The following is a 22,319-nucleotide window of genomic DNA, read 5'->3' on the forward strand; positions in this document are numbered from 1 at the left end:
CCACCTCCTTCATCTCTCCTCCTGTCCCCATTACTCCTCCTACCCCCACCCCCTCCATCTCTCCTCCTGTCCCCATTACTCCTCCTCCCCCCCCCCTCCATCTCTCCTCCTGTCCCCAGGTGCGGGAAGTCTCTAGTAGGGGTAACGGCAGCCTGTACGGTCCGTAAGCGCTGCCTGGTGCTGGGGAACAGCTCTGTGTCAGTAGAACAGTGGAAGGCTCAGTTTAAGATGTGGTCGACCATTGACGACTCTCAGATCTGCCGCTTCACCTCAGATGCCAAGGACAAGGTAAGAGACACAGCAAACACAGCTTTTTAAAATCCCCCTTTTTAAATTCCGTCTTTCAACAGCCACGGTGTTTTTTTAAGCTTTTCAAATCCCCCTTCTCAACTCGGTCTTTCAACAGCCACGGTGTTTTGTATAATGATTTCTTTTTACTGCTTCTTGTTTGCTTTGATTTATTAAATTCAAGTTCTTGTTTTAGTTTCAAAGTGTGTTGCGGTTTTAAAATGCACTTTTAAATGAAGTTTGATTTTTGTTTTTGAAGCCGATTGGCTGCTCGGTGGCCATCAGTACATATAGCATGTTGGGACACACCACCAAGAGGTCTTGGGAGGCAGAGAGAGTGATGGAATGGATGAGGTCCCAGGAGTGGGGTCTCATCATCCTGGACGAGGTGCACACCATCCCTGGTGAGTATACGGGGTCAGGGGTCATGGTTAAGTTAGGAGGGGTTAGGGTTAGACCTCACATTCCCTGGTGAGTCTTTGGGGTCAGGGTTCATGGTTAAGTTAGGAGGGGTTCATGTTCGTCCTCACCATCCCTGGTGAGTCTGTCTATCTCTCTGTGGTAAAGGGGCAGAAGTTAAGGGGTTTTGTTTAGTGTGTAACGACGGTGACAGGTGCGCGTAACGACGGTGACAGGTGCGCGTAACGACGGGGACAGGTGCGCGTAACGACGGGGACAGGTGCGCGTAACGACGGGGACAGGTGCGCGTAACGACGGGGACAGGTGCGCGTAACGACGGGGACAGGTGCGCGTAACGACGGGGACAGGTGCGCGTAACGACGGGGACAGGTGCGCGTAACGACGGGGACAGGTGCGCGTAACGACGGGGACACGTTCGGACGCCACAGACAGAAGTTGTCAGATCGGCTGAACCGACTTCAGACGAGGGACCAAGGCGCCTGTGTTGGTGCGAGTCTCGGGGGGGGGGGGGTCATAATAGTTTTTAGACCAAACCGTTTGGACACTACAGTCGTTTTTATGAGAAGACGGGGTTTTCGCAACTTTAGGAGTTTAACTGACCCGAACACCAGAAAATCTGTTTCTCACTTTTGTGATGTTTCCAAAACATTTATCTAATAATGTCTGCGTTGTCTCCCCCTGTAGCTAAGATGTTCCGTCGGGTTCTGACCATTGTCCAGGCCCACTGTAAGCTGGGTCTGACCGCTACGCTGGTCCGAGAGGACGACAAGATCGTTGATCTCAACTTCCTGATTGGGCCCAAGCTGTTCGAGGCCAACTGGATGGAGCTCCAGAACAACGGATACATCGCTAAGGTCCAGTGTGCCGAGGTTAGTCCGTCTGTGTGGGGATAAACCTGGGTTAGTCTGTCATCCTGTACCAGTCTGTGGGGATAAACCTGGGTTAGTCTGTCATCCTGTACCAGTCTGTGGGGATAAACCTGGGTTAGTCCATCATCCTGTACCAGTCTGTGGGGATAAACCTGGGTTAGTCCATCATCCTGTACCAGTCTGTGGGGATAAACCTGGGTTAGTCCGTCATCCTGTACCAGTCTGTGTGGGGATAAACCTGGGTTAGTCCATCATCCTGTACCAGTCTGTGGGGATAAACCTGGGTTAGTCCGTCATCCTGTACCAGTCTGTGTGGATAAACCTGGGTTAGTCCGTCATCCTGTACCAGTCTGTGTGGGGATAAACCTGGGTTAGTCCATCATCCTGTACCAGTCTGTGGGGATAAACCTGGGTTAGTCCATCATCCTGTACCAGTCTGTGGGGATAAACCTGGGTTAGTCCGTCATCCTGTACCAGTCTGTGTGGATAAACCTGGGTTAGTCCATCATCCTGTACCAGTCTGTGGGGATAAACCTGGGTTAGTCTGTCATCCTGTACCAGTCTGTGGGGATAAACCTGGGTTAGTCCATCATCCTGTACCAGTCTGTGGGGATAAACCTGGGTTAGTCCATCATCCTGTACCAGTCTGTGGGGATAAACCTGGGTTAGTCCATCATCCTGTACCAGTCTGTGGGGATAAACCTGGGTTAGTCCATCATCCTGTACCAGTCTCTGTGGGGATAAACCTGGGTTAGTCCGTCATCCTGTACCAGTCTGTGGGGATAAACCTGGGTTAGTCCATCATCCTGTACCAGTCTGTGGGGATAAACCTGGGTTAGTCCATCATCCTGTACCAGTCTGTGGGGATAAACCTGGGTTAGTCCATCATCCTGTACCAGTCTGTGTGGGGATAAACCTGGGTTAGTCTGTCATCCTGTACCAGTCTGTGGGGATAAACCTGGGTTAGTCCATCATCCTGTACCAGTCTGTGGGGATAAACCTGGGTTAGTCCATCATCCTGTACCAGTCTGTGGGGATAAACCTGGGTTAGTCCATCATCCTGTACCAGTCTGTGGGGATAAACCTGGGTTAGTCTGTCATCCTGTACCAGTCTGTGGGGATAAACCTGGGTTAGTCTGTCATCCTGTACCAGTCTGTGGGGATAAACCTGGGTTAGTCTGTCATCCTGTACCAGTCTGTGGGGATAAACCTGGGTTAGTCCATCATCCTGTACCAGTCTGTGGGGATAAACCTGGGTTAGTCCATCATCCTGTACCAGTCTGTGGGGATAAACCTGGGTTAGTCTGTCATCCTGTACCAGTCTGTGGGGATAAACCTGGGTTAGTCCATCATCCTGTACCAGTCTGTGGGGATAAACCTGGGTTAGTCCGTCATCCTGTACCAGTCTGTGGGGATAAACCTGGGTTAGTCCATCATCCTGTACCAGTCTGTGTGGGGATAAACCTGGGTTAGTCTGTCATCCTGTACCAGTCTGTGTGGATAAACCTGGGTTAGTCCATCATCCTGTACCAGTCTGTGAGGATAAACCTGGGTTAGTCCATCATCCTGTACCAGTCTGTGGGGATAAACCTGGGTTAGTCCGTCATCCTGTACCAGTCTGTGAGGATAAACCTGGGTTAGTCCGTCATCCTGTACCAGTCTGTGGGGATAAACCTGGGTTAGTCCATCATCCTGTACCAGTCTGTGGGGATAAACCTGGGTTAGTCCGTCATCCTGTACCAGTCTGTGGGGATAAACCTGGGTTAGTCCATCATCCTGTACCAGTCTGTGAGGATAAACCTGGGTTAGTCCATCATCCTGTACCAGTCTGTGGGGATAAACCTGGGTTAGTCCGTCATCCTGTACCAGTCTGTGGGGATAAACCTGGGTTAGTCTGTCATCCTGTACCAGTCTGTGGGGATAAACCTGGGTTAGTCCATCATCCTGTACCAGTCTGTGAGGATAAACCTGGGTTAGTCCATCATCCTGTACCAGTCTGTGGGGATAAACCTGGGTTAGTCCGTCATCCTGTACCAGTCTGTGGGGATAAACCTGGGTTAGTCTGTCATCCTGTACCAGTCTGTGGGGATAAACCTGGGTTAGTCCATCATCCTGTACCAGTCTGTGGGGATAAACCTGGGTTAGTCCGTCATCCTGTACCAGTCTGTGGGGATAAACCTGGGTTAGTCCATCATCCTGTACCAGTCTGTGTGGGGATAAACCTGGGTTAGTCTGTCATCCTGTACCAGTCTGTGTGGATAAACCTGGGTTAGTCCATCATCCTGTACCAGTCTGTGAGGATAAACCTGGGTTAGTCCATCATCCTGTACCAGTCTGTGGGGATAAACCTGGGTTAGTCCGTCATCCTGTACCAGTCTGTGAGGATAAACCTGGGTTAGTCCATCATCCTGTACCAGTCTGTGGGGATAAACCTGGGTTAGTCCGTCATCCTGTACCAGTCTGTGGGGATAAACCTGGGTTAGTCCATCATCCTGTACCAGTCTGTGTGGGGATAAACCTGGGTTAGTCCATCATCCTGTACCAGTCTGTGGGGATAAACCTGGGTTAGTCCATCATCCTGTACCAGTCTGTGGGGATAAACCTGGGTTAGTCCGTCATCCTGTACCAGTCTGTGTGGATAAACCTGGGTTAGTCCATCATCCTGTACCAGTCTGTGGGGATAAACCTGGGTTAGTCCATCATCCTGTACCAGTCTGTGTGGATAAACCTGGGTTAGTCCATCATCCTGTACCAGTCTGTGTGGGGATAAACCTGGGTTAGTCCATCATCCTGTACCAGTCTGTGGGGATAAACCTGGGTTAGTCCATCATCCTGTACCAGTCTGTGGGGATAAACCTGGGTTAGTCCGTCATCCTGTACCAGTCTGTGTGGATAAACCTGGGTTAGTCCGTCATCCTGTACCAGTCTGTGGGGATAAACCTGGGTTAGTCCATCATCCTGTACCAGTCTGTGTGGGGATAAACCTGGGTTAGTCCATCATCCTGTACCAGTCTGTGGGGATAAACCTGGGTTAGTCCATCATCCTGTACCAGTCTGTGGGGATAAACCTGGGTTAGTCCGTCATCCTGTACCAGTCTGTGGGGATAAACCTGGGTTAGTCCGTCATCCTGTACCAGTCTGTGGGGATAAACCTGGGTTAGTCCGTCATCCTGTACCAGTCTGTGGGGATAAACCTGGGTTAGTCTGTCATCCTGTACCAGTCTGTGGGGATAAACCTGGGTTAGTCCATCATCCTGTACCAGTCTGTGGGGATAAACCTGGGTTAGTCCGTCATCCTGTACCAGTCTGTGGGGATAAACCTGGGTTAGTCCGTCATCCTGTACCAGTCTGTGGGGATAAACCTGGGTTAGTCCATCATCCTGTACCAGTCTGTGGGGATAAACCTGGGTTAGTCTGTCATCCTGTACCAGTCTGTGAGGATAAACCTGGGTTAGTCCATCATCCTGTACCAGTCTGTGAGGATAAACCTGGGTTAGTCTGTCATCCTGTACCAGTCTGTGGGGATAAACCTGGGTTAGTCCGTCATCCTGTACCAGTCTGTGGGGATAAACCTGGGTTAGTCCATCATCCTGTACCAGTCTGTGGGGATAAACCTGGGTTAGTCCATCATCCTGTACCAGTCTGTGGGGATAAACCTGGTGATGGGCAGGACACAATATCCCTGGCTAATGGAATAGGATACCTCATCAGACCCAGCTGCAGTGACCTCGGTCGGACTCTCTTGGTATCTTCAACAGGGGGGAAACATCAGACCCAGCTGCAGTGACCCGGGTCGGACTCTCTTGGTATCTTCAACAGGGGGGAAACATCAGACCCAGCTGCAGTGACCCGGGTCGGACTCTCTTGGTATCTTCTACAGGGGGGAAACATCAGACCCAGCTGCAGTGACCTGGGTCGGACTCTCTTGGTATCTTCAACAGGGGGAAACATCAGACCCAGCTGTAGTGACCCGGGTCGGACTCTCTTGGTATCTTCAACAGGGGGAAACATCAGACCCAGCTGCAGTGACCCGGGTCGGACTCTCTTGGTATCTTCAACAGGGGGAAACATCAGACCCAGCTGCAGTGACCGGGTCGGACTCTCTTGGTATCTTCTACAGGGGGAAACATCAGACCCAGCTGTAGTGACCCGGGTCGGACTCTCTTGGTATCTTCTACAGGGGAAACATCAGACCCAGCTGTAGTGACCCGGGTCGGACTCTCTTGGTATCTTCAACAGGGGGGAAACATCAGACCCAGCTGTAGTGACCCGGGTCGGACTCTCTTGGTATCTTCAACAGGGGGGAAACATCAGACCCAGCTGCAGTGACCCGGGTCGGACTCTCTTGGTATCTTCAACAGGGGGGAAACAGACCACTAATCAACTTGTGAGAACGTTGCAATTTCAAAACCAAAGTTTGCAGGTCAAAAACCTTTCCCATTGATTTTAGTTTAGTGTTCGTTGACGCAAACGAGCCACTTGCAGCGAGTGAACGTCTCATAGGAGCAGCTTGATGTACCAGAACACCCCCTGGACAGGACACCCCCTGGACAGGACACTAGTCTATCTCCTGTTTCTGTAGGGAGACAGCTTGATGTACCAGGACACCCCCTGGACAGGACACTAGTCTATTTCCTGTTACTGTAGTGAGACAGCTTGATGTACCAGGACACCCCCTGGACAGGACACTAGTCTATCTCCTGTTTCTGTAGGGAGACAGCTTGATGTACCAGGACACCCCCTGGACAGGACACTAGTCTATTTCCTGTTACTGTAGTGAGACAGCTTGATGTACCAGGACACCCCCTGGACAGGACACTAGTCTATTGCAGGGATTTACCCCCAATCTATTTCATTAATGCTGATTGTCAAGCAGAGATGCACTGGGTCCCAGTTTCCCAGTCTTTGGCATGACTCAGCCAGGGGTCAAACTCCCAATCTTCCAATCTCAGGGTGGACACTCTAACCACAAGTCCAGTGAGTTGGTCAGATCTCCATCTTGCTAGCTACTTTTTTGTGTCTGGGGGGGTTTGGTTAACAAGTGGATAAGGCAGGGCTGTAGTCCAGGGGGGGGGGTTGGGCAACAAGTGGATAAGGCAGGGCTGTAGTTCAGGGGGGGGGGGGTTTGGGCAACAAGTGGATACGGCAGGGCTGTAGTTCATGGGGGGGGGGGGGGGGGGGGTTGGGCATGAGTCTTTTTACTATAGGCAATTAGCAAGACACCCCCAATAAAGGAGTGGTTCTGCATGTGGTGACCACAGACCACTTCTCAGTTCCTATGCTTGCTGGCTGATGTTTTGGTCACTTTTGAATGCTGGCGGTGCTTTCACTCTAGTGGTAGCATGAGAGGGAGTCTACAACTCACACAAGTGGCTCTGTTAGTGCAGCTCATCCAGGATGGCACATCAAATGCGAGCTGTGGCAAGAAGGTTTGCTGTGTCTGTCAGCGTAGTGTCCAGAGCATGGAGGCGCTACCAGGAGACAGGCCAGTACATCAGGAGATGTGGAGGAGGCCGTAGGAGGGCAACAACCCAGCAGCAGGACCGCTACCTCCGCCTTTGTGCAAGGAGGAGCAGGAGGAGCACTGCCAGAGCCCTGCAAAATTACCTCCAGCAGGCCACAAATGTGCATGTGTCTGCTTAAACGGTCAGAAACAGACTCCATGAGGGTGGTATGAGGGCCTGACGTCCACAGGTGGGGGTTGTGCTTACAGCCCAACACCGTGCAGGACGTTTGGCATTTGCCAGAGAACACCAAGATTGGAAAATTCGCCACTGGCGCCCTGTGCTCTTCACAGATGAAAGCAGGGTCACACTGAGCACATGTGACAGACGTGACAGAGTCTGGAGACGCCGTGGAGAACGTTCTGCTGCCTGCAACATCCTCCAGCATGACAGGTTTGGCGGTGGGTCGGGTCAGTCGCACAGCCCTCCATGTGCTCGCCAGAGGAAGCCTGACTGCCATTAGGTACCGAGATGAGATCCTCAGACCCCTTGTGAGACCATATGCTGGTGCGGTTGGCCCTGGGTTCCTCCTAATGCAAGACAATGCTAGACCTCATGTGGCTGGAGTGTGTCAGCAGTTCCTGCAAGAGGAAGTCATTGATACTATGGACTGGCCCGCCATGGGACATCATGTCTCGCTCCATCCACCAACGCCACGTTGCACCACAGAATGTCCAGGAGTTGGCGGATGCTTTGGTCCAGGTCTGGGAGGACATCCCTCAGGAGACCATCCACCACCTCATCAGGAGCATGCCCAGGCGTTGTAGGGAGGTCATACAGGCACGTGGAGGCCACACACACTACTGAGCCTCATTTGGACTTGTTTTAAGGACATTACATCAAAGTTGGATCAGCCTGTAGTGTGGTTTTCCACTTTAAATTTGTGTGACTCCAAATCCAGACCTCCGTGGGTTGATCAATTTGATTTCCATTGATAATTTTTGTGTGATTTTGTTGTCAGCACATTCAACTATGTAAAGAAAAAAGTATTTAATAAGAATATTTAATTCGTTCAGATCTAGGATGTGTTATTTTAGTGTTCCCTTTATTTTTTTGAGCAGTGTATATTAGAAGGGTATATCAGGACAGAGCTATATAGTATATTAGAAGGGTCTTAGGGGACAGAGCTATATAGTATATTAGAAGGGTCTTAGGGGACAGAGCTATATAGTATATTAGAAGGGTATTAGGGGACAGAGCAATATAGTATATTAGAAGGGTATATCAGGACAGAGCTATATAGTATATTAGAAGGGTATATCAGGACAGAGCTATGTAGTATATTAGAAGGGTATTTGGGGACAGAGCTATATAGTATATTAGAATGGTGTTTGGGGACAGAGCTATATAGTATATTAGAAGGGTGTTTGGGGACAGAGCTACAGTGCCTTGCGAAAGTATTCGGCCCCCTTGAACTTTGCGACCTTTTGCCACATTTCAGGCTTCAAACATAAAGATATAAAACTGTATTTTTTTGTGAAGAATCAACAACAAGTGGGACACAATCATGAAGTGGAACGACATTTATTGGATATTTCAAACTTTTTTAACAAATCAAAAACCGAAAAATTGGGCGTGCAAAATTATTCAGCCCCTTTACTTTCAGTGCTGCAAACTCTCTCCAGAAGTTCAGTGAGGATCTCTGAATGTTCCAATGTTGACCTAAATGACTAATGATGATAAATACAATCCACCTGTGTGTAATCAAGTCTCCGTATAAATGCACCTGCACTGTGATAGTCTCAGAGGTCCGTTAAAAGCGCAGAGAGCATCATGAAGAACAAGGAACACACCAGGCAGGTCCGAGATACTGTTGTGAAGAAGTTTAAAGCTGGATTTGGATACAAAAAGATTTCCCAAGCTTTAAACATCCCAAGGAGCACTGTGCAAGCGATAATATTGAAATGGAAGGAGTATCAGACCACTGCAAATCTACCAAGACCTTGCCGTCCCTCTAAACTTTCAGCTCATACAAGGAGAAGACTGATCAGAGATGCAGCCAAGAGGCCCATGATCACTCTGGATGACCTGCAGAGATCTACAGCTGAGGTGGGAGACTCTGTCCATAGGGCAACAATCAGTCGTATATTGCACAAATCTGGCCTTTATGGAAGAGTGGCAAGAAGAAAGCCATTTCTTAAAGATATCCATAAAAAGTGTTGTTTAAAGTTTGCCACAAGCCACCTGGGAGACACACCAAACATGTGGAAGAAGGTGCTCTGGTCAGATGAAACCAAAATTGAACTTTTTGGCAACAATGCAAAAGGTTATGTTTGGCGTAAAAGCAACACAGCTCATCACCCTGAACACACCATCCCCACTGTCAAACATGGTGGTGGCAGCATCATGGTTTGGGCCTGCTTTTCTTCAGCAGGGACAGGGAAGATGGTTAAAATTGATGGGAAGATGGATGGAGCCAAATACAGGACCATTCTGGAAGAAAACCTGATGGAGTCTGCAAAAGACCTGAGACTGGGACGGAGATTTGTCTTCCAACAAGACAATGATCCAAAACATAAAGCAAAATCTACAATGGAATGGTTCAAAAATAAACATATCCAGGTGTTAGAATGGCCAAGTCAAAGTCCAGACCTGAATCCAATCGAGAATCTGTGGAAAGAACTGAAAACTGCTGTTCACAAATGCTCTCCATCCAACCTCACTGAGCTCGAGCTGTTTTGCAAGGAGGAATGGGAAAAAAATTTCAGTCTCTCGATGTGCAAAACTGATAGAGACATACCCCAAGCGACTTACAGCTGTAATCGCAGCAAAAGGTGGCGCTACAAAGTATTAACTTAAGGGGGCTGAATAATTTTGCACGCCCAATTTTTCAGTTTTTGATTTGTTAAAAAAGTTTGAAATCTCCAATAAATGTCGTTCCACTAAATGATTGTGTCCCACTTGTTGTTGATTCTTCACAAAAAAATACAGTTTTATATCTTTATGTTTGAAGCCTGAAATGTGGCAAAAGGTCGCAAACTTCAAGGGGGCCGAATACTTTCGCAAGGCACTGTATATAGTATATTAGAAGGGTATATAAGGACAGAGCTGTTGACCACATTAGAAGGGTATTTGGGGACAGAGCTATATAGTATATTAGAAGGGTATTTGGGGACAGAGCTATGTAGTATATTAGAAGGGTGTTTGGGGACAGAGCTATGTAGTATATTAGAAGGGTATTTGGGGACAGAGCTATGTAGTATATTAGAAGGGTGTTTGGGGACAGAGCTATGTAGTATATTAGAAGGGTATTTGGGGACAGAGCTATGTAGTATATTAGAAGGGTGTTTGGGGACAGAGCTGTGTAGTATATTAGAAGGGTGTTTGGGGACAGAGCTATGTAGTATATTAGAAGGGTGTTTGGGGTCAGAGCTATGTAGTATATTAGAAGGGTGTTTGGGGACAGAGCTACAGTGCCTTGCGAAAGTATTCGGCCCCCTTGAACTTTGCGACCTTTTGCCACATTTCAGGCTTCAAACATAAAGATATAAAACTGTATTTTTTTGTGAAGAATCAACAACAAGTGGGACACAATCATGAAGTGGAACGACATTTATTGGATATTTCAAACTTTTTGAACAAATCAAAAACCGAAAAATTGGGCGTGCAAAATTATTCAGCCCCTTTACTTTCAGTGCTGCAAACTCTCTCCAGAAGTTCAGTGAGGATCTCTGAATGTTCCAATGTTGACCTAAATGACTAATGATGATAAATACAATCCACCTGTGTGTAATCAAGTCTCCGTATAAATGCACCTGCACTGTGATAGTCTCAGAGGTCCGTTAAAAGCGCAGAGAGCATCATGAAGAACAAGGAACACACCAGGCAAGTCCGAGATACTGTTGTGAAGAAGTTTAAAGCTGGATTTGGATACAAAAAGATTTCCCAAGCTTTAAACATCCCAAGGAGCACTGTGCAAGCGATAATATTGAAATGGAAGGAGTATCAGACCACTGCAAATCTACCAAGACCTGGCCGTCCCTCTAAACTTTCAGCTCATACAAGGAGAAGACTGATCAGAGATGCAGCCAAGAGGCCCATGATCACTCTGGATGACCTGCAGAGATCTACAGCTGAGGTGGGAGACTCTGTCCATAGGACAACAATCAGTCATATATTGCACAAATCTGGCCTTTATGGAAGAGTGGCAAGAAGAATGCCATTTCTTAAAGATATCCATAAAAAGTGTTGTTTAAAGTTTGCCACAAGCCACCTGGGAGACACACCAAACATGTGGAAGAAGGTGCTCTGGTCAGATGAAACCAAAATTGAACTTTTTGGCAACAATGCAAAAGGTTATGTTTGGCGTAAAAGCAACACAGCTCATCACCCTGAACACACCATCCCCACTGTCAAACATGGTGGTGGCAGCATCATGGTTTGGGCCTGCTTTTCTTCAGCAGGGACAGGGAAGATGGTTAAAATTGATGGGAAGATGGATGGAGCCAAATACAGGACCATTCTGGAAGAAAACCTGATGGAGTCTGCAAAAGACCTGAGACTGGGACGGAGATTTGTCTTCCAACAAGACAATGATCCAAAACATAAAGCAAAATCTACAATGGAATGGTTCAAAAATAAACATATCCAGGTGTTAGAATGGCCAAGTCAAAGTCAAGACCTGAATCCAATCGAGAATCTGTGGAAAGAACTGAAAACTGCTGTTCACAAATGCTCTCCATCCAACCTCACTGAGCTCGAGCTGTTTTGCAAGGAGGAATGGGAAAAAAATTTCAGTCTCTCGATGTGCAAAACTGATAGAGACATACCCCAAGCGACTTACAGCTGTAATCGCAGCAAAAGGTGGCGCTACAAAGTATTAACTTAAGGGGGCTGAATAATTTTGCACGCCCAATTTTTCAGTTTTTGATTTGTTAAAAAAGTTTGAAATCTCCAATAAATGTCGTTCCACTTCATGATTGTGTCCCACTTGTTGTTGATTCTTCACAAAAAAATACAGTTTTATATCTTTATGTTTGAAGCCTGAAATGTGGCAAAAGGTCGCAAACTTCAAGGGGGCCGAATACTTTCGCAAGGCACTGTAAATAGTATATTATAAGGGTATATCAGGACAGAGCTGTTGACCACATTAGAAGGGTATTTGGGGACAGAGCTGTGTAGTATATTAGAAGGGTGTTTGGGGACAGAGCTATATAGTATATTAGAAGGGTGTTTGGGGACAGAGCTATGTAGTATATTAGAAGGGTGTTTGGGGACAGAGCTGTTGACCACATTAGACGGGTATTTGGGGACAGAGCTGTTGACCACGTTTTGGGTCAGCCCCAACGTGATCTAGGAAGTGTTTGGTGTTTCTGTCTTAAAGCTCGTTAGTTCATCAAAATGAGCGAGAGGGCTGCAGTAATCAGGATTACTGTACGTGAGCTTGAGAATAATCCAGACTTTATTTTTCTGAGAAGTCTGAAGCTAATTCTTTGTGGACTGGTGTGAACTGCTGTACCATAAAGCACACGCTATGTGGTAACCACCTGCCTGTCAACGGCTGTCGTTCAGGGGTGGGCAACCCCAGTCCTCAAGGGGGGGCTGTCGTTCAGGGGTGGGCAACCCCAGTCCTCAAGGGGGGCTGTCGTTCAGGGGTGGGCAACCCCAGTCCTCAAGGGGGGCTGTCGTTCAGGGGTGGGCATCCCCAGTCCTCAAGGGGGGCTGTCGTTCAGGGGTGGGCAACCCCAGTCCTCAAGGGAGGGGGCTGTCGTTCAGGGGTGGGCAACCCCAGTCCTCAAGGGGGGGACTGTCGTTCAGGGGTGGGCAACCCCAGTCCTCAAGGGGGGCTGTCGTTCAGGGGTGGGCAACCCCAGTCCTCAAGGGGGGCTGTCGTTCAGGGGTGGGCAACCCCAGTCCTCAAGGGGGGCTGTCGTTCAGGGGTGGGCAACCCCAGTCCTCAAGGGGGGCTGTCGTTCAGGGGTGGGCAACCCCAGTCCTCAAGGGGGGCTGTCGTTCAGGGTGGGCAACCCCAGTCCTCAAGGGGGGCTGTCGTTCAGGGGTGGGCAACCCCAGTCCTCAAGGGGGGGGCTGTCGTTCAGGAGTGGGCAACCCCAGTCCTCAAGGGCCTGATTTGGTGTCACACTTGTTCTCCATCCGTCGAAACCACAGCTGATTCATCAAATGTCGTTCTAAACTGAAGATTAGCATGAGGTGATAATTGGAGTCAGGTGTGTTCGCTGGGGACCTGGGGGTAAAACTGTGCCACCAATCAGGCCCTCGAGGACTGGAGTTGCCCACCCCTGAACGACAGCCCCCCCTCGAGGACTGGAGTTGCCCACCCTGAACGACAGCCCCCCCTTGAGGACTGGAGTTGCCCACCCCTGAACGACAGCCCCCCACTTGAGGACTGGGTTGCCCACCCCTGAACGACAGCCCCCCCCTCGAGGACTGGAGTTGCCCACCCCTGAACGACAGCCCCCCTTGAGGACTGGAGTTGCCCACCCCTGAACGACAGCCCCCTTGAGGACTGGAGTTGCCCACCCCTGAGCGACAGCCCCCCTCGAGGACTGGAGTTGCCCACCCCTGAACGACAGCCCCCCCCTTGAGGACTAGAGTTGCCCACCTCAGTGTTTCCAGACATGTATCTTTCCTCGCCAGACACTTGACCTTTCGGTTCACCTTGAGACACAGTTCTCCTTGTCACCTCATGTGGAACCTGACTTTCACTGAAACAAAAGGCATGTCTCAGTAGGTGGTGTTGGCATGACATGGGGGGGGCTGTCCTCTATAGATCTCTATTGGTCCTCAAGGGGGGGGCTGTCCTCTATAGATCTCTATTGGTCCTCAAGGGGGGGGGGCTGTCCTCTATAGATCTCTATTGGTCCTCAAGGGGGGACTGTCGTCTTTAGATCTCTATTGGTCCTCAAGGGGGGGGGGGGCTGTCCTCTATAGATCTCTATTGGTCCTCAAGGGGGGGCTGTCCTCTATAGATCTCTATTGGTCCTCATGGGGGGGCTGTCGTCTTTAGATCTCTATTGGTCCTCAAGGGGGGGGCTGTCCTCTGTAGATCTCTATTGGCCCTCAAGGGGGGGGGGCTGTCCTCTATAGATCTCTATTGGTCCTCAAGGGGGGGGGGGGGGCTGTCCTCTATAGATCACTATTGGTCCTCAAGGGGGGCTGTCGTCTTTAGATCTCTATTGGTCCTCAAGGGGGGACTGTCCTCTGTAGATCTCTATTGGTCCTCAAGGGGGGGGGGCTGTCCTCTTTACAGCAGTGGCTCCTTCTGCTGTAACGTCCTGCTTTCATGTCATTGATGCCCAGCAGGGTTCTTGACCCCAAGCAAGATTAGCTACAGCGTGTGGAGTAGATAATGTGAATCCTAATGAAGTAATTAACGAGGCCTGATCTTGATCCCAAAACCCTTACGTCATCCCATCCAGCCTGGTTTCACCTGATCTGACTTCCCATCTTTTTAATTAGTTTTCAAACATCCGTTTACAATTCAACATTTCGTCAATTATGGAGGGTAGGAAGTAGACTTCAACAACACGTTAGTAACATGAGGTTTTATGTGTGGGCGGTGTGCTGGAGAAACAGGTAGAGGTGTCCTGGTTTCATTCCCAACCTGGTCCTCACACCATCATCACTACCTGACCACCACCAGCTTCCTATTGGCTTAAGCCCTACTGGGAGGGGACTAGTATAACTATGGAAACGTTGGTGATGTCATTATTACGTCCAGCGTGTTGCTTTTTTTTTTCTAGACGACTATATACACTGCTCAAAAAATAAAGAACACTTTAAACAACACAATGTAACTCCAAGTCAAATACACTTCTGTGAAATCAAACTGTCCACTTAGGAAGCAACACTGATTGACAATAAATATCACATGCTGTTGTGCAAATGGAATAGACAACAGGTGGAAATTATAGGCAATTAGCAAGACACCCCCAATAAAGGAGTGGTTCTGGAGGTGGTGACCAGACCACTTCTCAGTTCCTATGCTTCCTGGCTGATGTTTTGGTCACTTTTGAATGCTGGCGGTGCTTTCACTCTAGTGGTAGCATGAGAGGGAGTCTACAACCCACACAAGTGGCTCAGGTAGTGCAGCTCATCCAGGATGGCACATCAATGCGAGCTGTGGCGAAAAGGTTTGCTGTGTCTGTCAGCGTAGTGTCCAGAGCATGGAGGCGCTACCAGGAGACAGGCCAGTACATCAGGAGATGTGGAGGAGGCCGTAGGAGGGCAACAACCCAGCAGCAGGACCGCTACCTCCACCTTTGTGCAAGGAGGAGCAGGAGGAGCACTGCCAGAGCCCTGCAAAATGACCTCCAGCAGGCCACAAATGTGCATGTGTCTGCTTAAACGGTCAGAAACAGACTCCATGAGGGTGGTATGAGGGCCTGATGTCCACAGGTGGGGGTTGTGCTTACAGCCCAACACCGTGCAGGACGTTTGGCATTTGTCAGAGAACACCAAGATTGGCAAATTTTCCACGTTCTGCTGCCTGCAACATCCTCTAGTATGACCGGTTTGGCGGGGGTCAGTCATGGTGTGGGGTGGCATTTCTTTTGGGGGCCGCACAGCCCTCCATGTGCTCGCCAGAGGAAGCCTGACTGCCATTAGGTACCGAGATGAGATCCTCAGACCCCTTGTGAGACAATATGCTGGTGCGGTTGGCCCTGGGTTCCTCCTAATGCAAGACAATGCTAGACCTCATGTGGCTGGAGTGTGTCAGCAGTTTCTGCAAGAGGCAGTCATTGATGCTATGGACTGGCCCGCCCGTTCCCCAGACCTGAATCCAATTGAGCACATTTGGGACATCATGTCTCGCTCCATCCACCAACGCCACGTTGCACCACAGACTGTCCAGGAGTTGGCGGATGCTTTAGTCCAGGTCTGGGAGGAGATCCCTCGGGAGACCATCCGCCACCTCATCAGGAGCATGCCCAGGCTTTGTAGGGAGGTCATACAGGCACGTGGAGGCCACACACACTACTAAGCCTCATTTAGACTTGTTTTAAGGACATTACATCAACGTTGGATCAGCCTGTTGTGTGGTTTTCCACTTTAATTTTGAGTGTGACTCCAAATCCAGACCTCCGTGGGTTGATCAATTTGATTTCCATTGATAATTTTTGTGTGATTTTGTTGTCAGCACATTCAACTATGTAAAGAAAAAAGTATTTAATAAGAATATTTCATTCATTCAGATCTAGGATGTGTTATTTTAGTGTTCCCTTTATATTTTTGAGCAGTGTATATTAGAAGGGTATTTGGGGACAGAGCTACAGTGGGGCAAAAAAGTATTTAGTCAGGCACCAATTGTGCAAGTTCTCCCACTTAAAGAGATGAGAGAGGCCTGTAATTTTCATCATAGGTACACTTCAACTACGACAGACAAAATTAGGAAATAAAGTCCAGAAAATCACATTGTAGGGTTTTTAATGAATTTATTTGCAAATTATGGTGGAAAATAAGTATTTGGTCACCAACAAACAAGCAAGATTTCTGGCTCTTCATTAAGAGGCTCCTCTGTCCTCCACTCGTTACCTGTATTAATGGAACCTGTTTGAACTTGTTATCAGTATAAAAGACACCTGTCCACAACCTCAAGCAGTCACACTCCAAACTCCACTATGGCCAAGAGACCAAAGAGCTGTCAAAGGACACCAGAAACAAAATTGTAGACCTGCACCAGGCTGCGAAGACTACTTATTTTCCAATTATTTTCTATTAGAAGGGTATTAGAGGACAGAGCTATATAGTATATTAGAAGGGTGTTTGGGGACAGAGCTATATAGTATATTAGAAGGGTATTTGAGGAGAGAGCTATATAGTATATTAGAAGGGTATTTGAGGAGAGAGCCATATAGTATATTAGAATGGTATTTGGGGACAGAGCTATATAGTATATTAGAAGGGTATTTGAGGAGAGAGCTATATAGTATATTAGAAGGGTATTTGGGGACAGAGCTGTTGACCACGTTTTGGGTCAGCCCCAACGTGATCTAGGAAGTGTTTGGTGTTTCTGTCTTAAAGCTCGTTAGTTCATCAAAATGAGCGAGAGGGCTGCAGTAATCAGGATTACTGTACGTGAGCTTGAGAATAATCCAGACTTTATTTTTCTGAGAAGTCTGAAGCTAATTCTTTGTGGACTGGTGTGAACTGCTGTACCATAAAGCACACGCTATGTGGTAACCACCTGACGCTAACAAGGCAGACTACACCACTCGCGTTCCAAAATACTTTTAGAAATCTGTATTATTCAACTATTGCACCCACACTGCTCCAGCGCGCCAACGAGCGTCTGCGTTGCCGAGGGCTAAAATAGAAGTCAGTTCTATTTCTGACGCAGATCGCACTGCGAGTCCTAAGTCCTGTCTCTCCCATCTCCTCGAATGACGTCAGTGGCGGTAATGCACCTAATTTATGAAAGTTGCCAATCGCAATATAAAGTCAAGCGAAGAAAAGGCCTGGAAGGATGAGAGATGACTAGAAACGATTTGGTTGGTCGTTTTATGTGCGGACTAATTGTCGGAGTAAAGGACCTTGTGCATTTCAGGTAAAATAACAACTCAATGTTTATATCCCAGGACAAATTAGCTAGGAACAGCAAGCTAGCTAAATAGGACAAATGATCCAGAAGGTGCAAGCGAACTAGCCAAAATACCATACATGTTTAATGCTTTTCGACCAAATTAAAACAATTGGTTCAGAGTTTGTTTTGATATTTTAACCTGCGTGTCCTGATCGCGTTTGGTGTCGGGGGACAAAATACATTTATGCACGATGGCTCAGGTGTGCAGCCAGTTGGGTTCCATGTAAGTAGTAATCACCTGGCTGCCAGTGGCTGTAGTCCCAGTCCCAACCCCAGTCCTCAGGGGGGGGGAACTGTCGTTCGGGGGGGGGGGGGACTGTCGTTCAGGGGTGGGCAACCCCAGTCCTCAAGGGGGGGGAACTGTCGTTCAGGGGTGGGCAACCCCAGTCCTCGGGGGACTGTCGTTCAGGGGTGGGTAACCCCAGTCCCCAAGGGGTGGGGGGGACTGTCGTTCAGGGGTGGGCAACCCCAGTCCTCAAGGGGGGGGCTGTCGTTCAGGGGTTGGCAACCCCAGTCCTCGGGGGGGACTGTCGTTCAGGGGTGGGCAACCCCAGTCCTCAAGGGGTGGGGGGGACTGTCGTTCAGGGGTGGGCAACCCCAGTCCCCAGGGGGTGGGGGGAACTGTCGTTCAGGGGTGGGCAACCCCAGTCCCCAAGGGGTGGGGGGGGGACTGTCGTTCAGGGGTGGGCAACCCCAGTCCTCAGGGGGGGACTGTCGTTCAGGGGTGGGCAACCCCAGTCCTCAGGGGGGAACTGTCGTTCAGGGGTGGGCAACCCCAGTCCTCAGGGGGGACTGTCGTTCAGGGGTGGGCAACCCCAGTCCTCAGGGGGGGGACTGTTGTTCAGGGGTGGGCAACCCCATTCCTCAGGGGGGGGACTGTCGTTCAGGGGTGGGCAACCCCAGTCCTCAAGGGGGGACTGTCGTTCAGGGGTGGGCAACCCCAGTCCTCAAGGGGGGAACTGTCGTTCAGGGGTGGGCAACCCCAGTCCTCAAGGGGGGGAACTGTCGTTCAGGGGTGGGCAACCCCAGTCCTCAAGGGGGGACTGTCGTTCAGGGGTGGGCAACCCCAGTCCCCAAGGGGGGGGACTGTCGTTCAGGGGTGGGCAACCCCAGTCCTCAAGGGGGGGACTGTCGTTCAGGGGTGGGCAACCCCAGTCCTCAAGGGGGGAACTGTCGTTCAGGGGTGGGCAACCCCAGTCCCCAAGGGGGGACTGTCGTTCAGGGGTGGGCAACCCCAGTCCTTAGGGGGGGGGGGCTGTCGTTCAGGGGTGGGCAACCCCAGTCCTCGGGGGGACTGTCGTTCAGGGGTGGGCAACCCCAGTCCTCAGGGGGGGAACTGTCGTTCAGGGGTGGGCAACCCCAGTCCCCAGGGGGTGGGGGGAACTGTCGTTCAGGGGTGGGCAACCCCAGTCCCCAAGGGGTGGGGGGGGACTGTCGTTCAGGGGTGGGCAACCCCAGTCCTCAGGGGGGACTGTCGTTCAGGGGTGGGCAACCCCAGTCCTCAGGGGGAACTGTCGTTCAGGGGTGGGCAACCCCAGTCCTCAGGGGGGACTGTTGTTCAGGGGTGGGCAACCCCAGTCCTCAGGGGGGGGACTGTCGTTCAGGGGTGGGCAACCCCAGTCCCCAAGGGGTGGGGGGGGACTGTCGTTCAGGGGTGGGCAACCCCAGTCCTCAAGGGGGGACTGTCGTTCAGGGGTGGGCAACCCCAGTCCTCAAGGGGGGGAACTGTCGTTCAGGGGTGGGCAACCCCAGTCCTCAAGGGGGGGGAACTGTCGTTCAGGGGTGGGCAACCCCAGTCCTCAAGGGGGGACTGTCGTTCAGGGGTGGGCAACCCCAGTCCCCAAGGGGGGACTGTCGTTCAGGGGTGGGCAACCCCAGTCCTCAAGGGGGGGACTGTCGTTCAGGGGTGGGCAACCCCAGTCCTCAAGGGGGGGAACTGTCGTTCAGGGGTGGGCAACCCCAGTCCCCAAGGGGGGACTGTCGTTCAGGGGTGGGCAACCCCAGTCCCCAAAGGGGGGAACTGTCGTTCAGGGGTGGGCAACCCCAGTCCTCAGGGGGGGGACTGTCGTTCAGGGGTGGGCTGAACCACTCCACAAATTTCTCGTTAACAAACTATAGTTTTGGGTCGGTTAGGACATCTACTTTGTGCATGACACAAGTTATTTTTACAACAATTGTTAACAGACAGATTATTTCACTTATAATTCACTGTATCACAATTCCAGTGGGTCAGAAGTTTACATACACTAAGTTGACTGCCTTTAAACAGCTTGGAATATTCCAGATAATGATGTCATGGCTTTAGAAGCTTCTGATTGGCTAATCATTGAGTCAATTGGAGGTGTACCTGTGGATGTATTTCAAGGCCTACCTTCAAACTCAGTGTCCTCTTTGCTTGACATCATGAGTAAAATCTAAATAAATAAATCAGCCAAGACCTCAGGAAAAAAGAAGAGAATAAAATACGTACTACTTACAAATACTTAAAAATGTGTGGTTTGACGTCAGAATGTCCTTCGTCTAGGTGTGGTGTCCGATGTCTCCGGAGTTTTACCGGGAATACGTAGCCATCAAGACGAAGAGACGTATTCTCCTCTACACCATGAACCCCAACAAGTTCAGAGCCTGTCAGTTCCTCATCAAGTTCCACGAGAGACGCAACGACAAGATCATGGTGTTCGCCGACAACGTCTTCGCTCTGAAGGAGTACGCTATCCGCCTCAACAAGTAGGTGGAGAGACACGCACACACACACACAGCCATCTGCCTCAACAGGTAGGTAGAAAGAGACACACAAGCGGATCAACGACGTCATCCCCACAGTGACCGGACCTGCAGTGCATTCTGGACTTATTCAGACCCCTTCCCCCTTTTCCACATTTTGTTCCGTTAAAAAGTCTCATCAATCTACACACAATACCCCATAATGACATCACAATACCCCAGAATGACACCACAATACCCCATGATGACATCACAATACCCCATGATGACATCACAATACCCCATAATGACATCACAATACCCCATAATAACATCACAATACCCCAGAATGACATCACAATACCCCATAATGACATCACAATACTCCATAATGACATCACAATACCCCATGATGACATCACAATACCCCATAATAACATCACAATACCCCAGAATGACATCACAATACCCCATAATGACATCACAATACTCCATAATGACATCACAATACCCCATAATGACATCACAATACCCCATAATGACATCACAATACTCCATAATGACATCACAATACTCCAGCTGTTTAGGTGTTTTTTACTGTATTCAGACCCTTTTGCTATGAGACAGAAATGTATTAAAAATAAAAAACAGAAATATCTTATTTACATAAGTATTCAGACCCTTTGCTATGAGACTCAAACCTGAGCTCAGGTGTATCCTGTTTCCATTGATCATCCTTGAGGTGTTTCTACAACTTGATTGGAGTCCATCTGTGGTAAATTCAATAAGATTGGACGTGATTTGGAAAGGCACACACCTGTCTATATAAGGTCCTACAGTTGACAGAACAAAAACCAAGCCATGAGGTTGGAGGAATCGTCAGTAGAGCTCTGAGACAGGATTGTGTCGAGGCACAGATCTGGGGAAGGGACCAAAACATTTCTGCAGCATTGAAGGTCCCCAAGAACACAGTGTCCTCCATCATTCTTAAATGGAAGAAATTTGGAACCACCAAGACTCTTCCTAGAGCTGGCCACCCACCTGACCAAACTGACCATTCAGCGTAGAAAGGCCTTGGTCAGGGAGGCGACCAAGAACCCGATGGTCACTCTGACAGAGCTCCAGAGGTCCTCTGTGGAGATGGGAGAACCTTCCAGAAGGACAACCATCTCTGCAGCACTCCACCAATCAGGCCTTTATGGTGGAGTGGCCAGACGGAAGCCACTCCTCAGTAAAAGGCACATGACAGCCCGCTTGGAGTTTGCCAAAAGGCACCTAAAGGACTCTGACCATGAGAAACAAGATTTTCTGATCTGATGAAACCAAGATTGAACTCTTTGGCCTGAATACTAAGCGTCACGTCAGGAGGAAACTTGGCACCATCCCTACGGTGAAGCATGGTGGTGGCAGCATCATGCTGTGGGGATGTTTTTCAGCGGCAGGGACTGGGAGACTAGTCAGGATCGAGGGAAAGATGAACGGAGCAAAGTACAGAGAGATCCTTGATGAAAACCTTCTCCAGAGCGCTCAGGATCTCAAACTGAGGGCAAAGGTTCACCTTCCAACAGGACAACGACCCAAAGCACACAGCCAAGACAATGCAGGAGTGGCTTCGGGACAAGTCTCTGAATGTCCTTGAGTGGCCCTGCCAGAGCCTGGACTTGAACCTGATCGAACATCTCTGGAGAGACCTGAAAATAGCTGTGCAATGATGCTCCCCATCCAACCTGACAGAGCTTGAGAGGATCTGCAGAGAAGAATGGGAGAAACTCCCCGAATACAGGTGTGCCGAGCTTGTAGCGTATATAGCCATGTTATTACCTCGTACCTCAGCACATTGACTCAGTACTGCTACTTCCTGTATACAGCCATGTTACTACCTCATACCTCAGCACATTGACTCAGTACTGGTACTTCCTGTATACAGCCATGTTACTACCTCATACCTCAGCACATTGACTCAGTACTGGTACTTCCTGTATACAGCCATGT

The 22,319-nt window shown here is 49.5% G+C and overlaps 1 protein-coding gene across 1 annotated transcript in view; it reads left to right on the forward strand.

Annotated features, from left to right (window-relative positions):
- The window catches only part of LOC135542908 (general transcription and DNA repair factor IIH helicase subunit XPB-like), an 83,698-nt gene that overhangs the window by 49,531 nt on the left and 11,848 nt on the right, over positions 1–22,319 (forward strand). The window contains exons 8-11 of the mRNA XM_064970051.1: positions 122–288; positions 548–692; positions 1,393–1,577; positions 20,149–20,351. Coding sequence (XP_064826123.1) covers positions 122–288; positions 548–692; positions 1,393–1,577; positions 20,149–20,351 — 700 coding nt within the window. The remainder of the gene's footprint in view (positions 1–121; positions 289–547; positions 693–1,392; positions 1,578–20,148; positions 20,352–22,319) is intronic.

This window comes from Oncorhynchus masou, chromosome 7, assembly GCF_036934945.1.
Source record: "Oncorhynchus masou masou isolate Uvic2021 chromosome 7, UVic_Omas_1.1, whole genome shotgun sequence".
Classification (NCBI taxonomy): Eukaryota; Metazoa; Chordata; class Actinopteri; order Salmoniformes; family Salmonidae; genus Oncorhynchus; species Oncorhynchus masou.